This window comes from Thermobia domestica, chromosome 1, assembly GCF_964235325.1.
Source record: "Thermobia domestica chromosome 1, izTheDome1.hap1.1, whole genome shotgun sequence".
In the NCBI taxonomy this organism is placed as follows: domain Eukaryota; kingdom Metazoa; phylum Arthropoda; class Insecta; order Zygentoma; family Lepismatidae; genus Thermobia; species Thermobia domestica.
Genome location: NC_137454.1, coordinates 345,202,873 through 345,207,079, shown reverse-complemented (window position 1 = coordinate 345,207,079; position 4,207 = coordinate 345,202,873). Strand labels below are relative to the sequence as shown.

General features: G+C 32.6%; 1 protein-coding gene across 1 annotated transcript; it reads right to left on the bottom strand.

Annotated features, from left to right (window-relative positions):
• Positions 1–1,091: 1,091 nt before the first annotated feature.
• On the bottom strand, positions 1,092–3,779 carry LOC145681487 (uncharacterized). The gene is made up of 2 exons (XM_081753141.1): positions 3,632–3,779; positions 1,092–1,837 (listed from the first exon to the last, which is right to left on the bottom strand). Exons 1-2 carry the CDS (start codon positions 3,777–3,779, stop codon positions 1,092–1,094), a joined length of 894 nt encoding a protein of 297 aa, XP_081609267.1.
• Between the last annotated feature and the right edge of the window lie 428 nt (positions 3,780–4,207).

Here is a 4,207-nt window from a genome sequence, read left to right as displayed (position 1 = left end):
TAGTGTATATACATATTGCTTGCGATTTAAATTAGTGAAGAATGGGGATAATCCTAGGTAGATCATTCCGCTGGCACTTGAAAGTCTCTTCAATGGTAACTTTCGTTAGAAAAAAAATGCAATATCTGCATTGTAGTATATTATTTCTGATGCCTCAAATTTCCACAATTTCCTTGAGTTTAAAATAAGTCAAGAATGAAGAAGTTATTCTTTTGAACATGACTTTAAAATACATTTTGTGATGATAAATTATATTTAAAAAAATCAAAACATCGGAATCACAAATAAGAATTCAAAATCATATTTGATATTACGGCACTAAGTGGGAGGGTCGAGCTGGGTGAGCCTCCCTCTCTATGCCACTGCCTCAAAGCATAATCATGGAATATTAAACTACAAAAAAGACCGTGTCAGAAGAAAATCGGCGATGCTTGTAATAATAATAATAATAATAATAATAATAATAATAATAATAATAATAATAATAATAATAATAATAATAATAATAATAATAATAATAATAATAATAGTAGTAGTAGTAGTAGTAGTAGTAGTATGAAAAATATTTCCTACTGTTTGCTAGATTAATATTCGAGTGTAATTTAACATTTTAAAACAGCCTTTTTTTGGGGGGGGGATTTCCAGGTGTTGGTGCCTTAAATTTGGATGTTTCTTCAAGAGATTATTCAGTGTGTTAGCACATCCTAGGCAAAATACTGTTGGTTAGAATATCCACAAGAATTTATAACATGCGATATTGACATTTATAAAATGTCACGATAAATTATATGATGTCTACTAGTAGGTTGTACTAAGTAGGCTACAACCTCGAAGCGCAATGTCAACTTCCCTTCACACTTTATCCAGGCTTAGGACTGGCAGTGTAATGGTAGTTTATAAATTATTACCACTACATTGGCGTGTTTAAAAGTTAAAAATTGCAGGGGAAATATACGTCCCTTTGTCATCATTCATTTCATTAACTAAATAGCAAGTGCAGGGTTAATATACTCCCTTTGTCAGTTATTAGTTTCGTTTAAACGAAGACTAAACGTAGATAAAATATTTCAGTTTTCATGTAATTTTTAGTTTTACTGTCTATAAAAGTACTCCACAGCTTGCGAAAAATCAGTAAACAGTTCTTCATTAGTTGTAAACTTGTTTCGCCATATGTACTCTGCTAGGTATGTTTCCAGTCTCGAAACACTCATTCTTCCCACTCGCTGTCTAATGTCGCGCTTTACTTTAGCCCAGAAACTCTCTATATTTTGCGTATGGATGTGGTTGTTTTGTGGATTCACGAAATTTATACTGTGGTTAATTGTGTTATGAATATAGCCTAGGTTTCTTAAATTAGTGTAACCACGCCAACAATCTGTTATAATAGTGGATCCTTGCTCAACGTTATTTAGAATAACATTCTCTAGTGTTGCAGCATCTCTTCTCTCTACTAACACCATGAAAGTCCGTCGTGTCCCCCTGTCGATTCCACCTACAACCCAACGAGTGTGCATTAAACGTCCTCTATTATATTTCCTTTTACCAAAGGCACTTTCATCTATTTCAACCACATGACCAGTTCCTCCTATTTTTTCGCTGTTTTCAAGGAACCACACAGCAAGCAGCTCTCTGAATTCGTTCAGAATCTTATATACGCTTTTTGCACCAAGCCCAGTTTCTTTTATTATCACAGACGACGGATAGCGTAAAATCCAAGCCACTACAACTTCCAAAAGTAGCTGGATCTTCACACGTGAAATTGAGAAAATTGTCCCTTCTCGAAGCGATGACTTTCGTCTACAATTACTCCTAGTGCATCGATATAGAAGTTCCTTTCCTAGAAATAAATATACAATACATAAATGTAACTAAATGTTCTGAAACATATGCATTACTGTATACACATTACATTGCATAGGTACTGTATACATATACGATAATCTAGAATTTGGGCAGGCATACGTCAGTTAGTCGTTATTGTCATAAATAGTCTACGGGTCAATCCATATGAAGTGAACCAAAAACAATTATTTTTGTTGCTTGACCATTACTCTGTCTAGCTATTTCTATCTATTTCTATCATGTTTTATATACTACTTCTATATACATCGACAGTACAAATTTCAGAATTTCAAATTTAAAAAATCATAACAACTGAAGCATGCACTTACCATTGTTGTTACTCTTGCTATAGTGATTATAATACCATATGTAATTACAATAAAAAAATCAATTTCTATATTTAACCCCTTCATGATAAACTTTAGCTCTAAAATGTAGATTTATTTTAAATTTCGATACCATACTTAGGAAGCAATTTTCAGCTATGAAGTTTCAATTAAGGCTTTTCATGCTACTAGACAAAATTAAAGAATGGAATCTGCTAAAGAAAACGGCGCTCGTTCCAATGATTTTGAATGATTCAATCCTAAGGTATTCAGGTTTACGTTAACGTTTGCAAAGTCAAAAATGGACTCACTCTGCTTAACAAAACTGGCCGCCACTGGCAAACGGACTGGGATTAATAATAATAATAATAAAACAGTTTTGTGCTTCCAATGTATATAATAATAACGTATTAAATTATTTTTAAAATTAAAAATGGTTAAGCAACCCTCCTTGGATCACTTCATATATATTGATCCCTACACAATCAAGTAGATGCCATTTACTCCAAAAATAGGTTATAGTCTCCTCTCGGATATGTGCCTAAAACCGTATATAATAATTTAACCAGTCAACAATAATAGCCACAAAATGTTTTGCTAATTTTGCTATAAAGTATCTCATTGTTTCACAACAATTTTAGCAAGACTAAATAAAACTGGTATATAATTCTTACTGTTAGTAATGTCTAATGATGAGTCGAATAAGTATAGAACACTAACAACGATCAAAATTGTAATTGATTTAAATGGTGATATTAGTCGTTTAACTTTTCAGGTACTTCACTAGTGCACAACATATCCTTGAGTTAAACAATCGTTAAAACCAGTGCTGTAGTGTAAACTTTTAGAGGGTGTACATTGTTTTGATTAGCATAAAAGTCGCATATGACAATAAACAGTTTTTTTTTTAAATTTTAATGAAGAAATGTATACGCATGTAGTAATAAGCCAATTAAAATATAAGGGCTGATTTTCTACTGTTTTATAGTCTAAAAACATTTTATGCTATTTTCGAGCTGATATTTCTTAGATACTGTAAATTATTCCATATAAATGGGATAGGAACCCAGCACGAACGAACTGCAACAAGGGATAGAGAAAATCGCATCCGATATACCAAAAGAATAAAGAAAATTTTGACCAAATTTAATTCCTCCTCTATAAATCATTACGACAGGCAATGATTTCCTATTAACAGGGTCTATATTGTCCAAAGTTGTATATTTAAAATATGCATGACTTATTTAAAAAACAAGATCGAACAAGATTTTGGTTCTCTTCAGAAGTAAATAACTAAATAAAAATAAATGAACACAAAACTAAGTATTACATGCCTAGGTATACTCTAACGACCAAGATTAAGCAGATGTAAACCCGTAATGAAAAGTATTAAAATACAATTATACAACATAAACTCATTTTTTTCCTCCAAAATTATATAGCGTATTTTCTGTGCTACCTACCATTGCCGTCTTTAGAAATTTTACTATTTCCCATGCAAACTGCACATATCTTTTGGGCATTGACTAAATTCCATTGCAGAATAAATTCTTTTAATCCTTGTTCCGCAATATGCGCACGAAAACTTTTTAAGCTCCGAAAGGCATCCATGCTGCAGCAACACCCTTTCCTCAATAATGAAAGTTTTTGAATTCAAACATTTTTATAGTAATGCATCCAGTCCAGTGGGGGAGAAAGAAGCATGACTCAGACATTCGAATTCCACTTCAGACAATATGATAGACATATGTGCAATTCTCTTTGATTCAGGAGAACAATAACGAAGCAAGGTCAACTGAATTATCTAACGAGATGTTTTGAAGGGCCAATCCACCTGAGGAGAGGTCAGTTTGTCACCAATTTAACTTACATGGGACAATTTGCCACCTGCACAGTTTCAGTACAAACAACACTTGTCTGATAAGACTGGAGTGGGGGAGAGGAGAGAAGTTAAAAAGAAGTCCAGGTGTAGAGGATATATAATTATCATTATTATAAAAACAGCAGAATAAACATTTTCCACTAAATGTGATTTACAT

Excerpts from the sequence above, each read along its gene's own strand:
- LOC145681487 (XM_081753141.1), bottom strand. The coding sequence starts at position 3,779 with ATGGATGCCTTTCGGAGCTTAAAAAGTTTTCGTGCGCATATTGCGGAA. Across the intron at positions 1,838-3,631 it reads AATTTCTAAAGACGGCAATG|GAAAGGAACTTCTATATCGA; the intron begins GTAGGTAGCACA and ends ATTTATTTCTAG.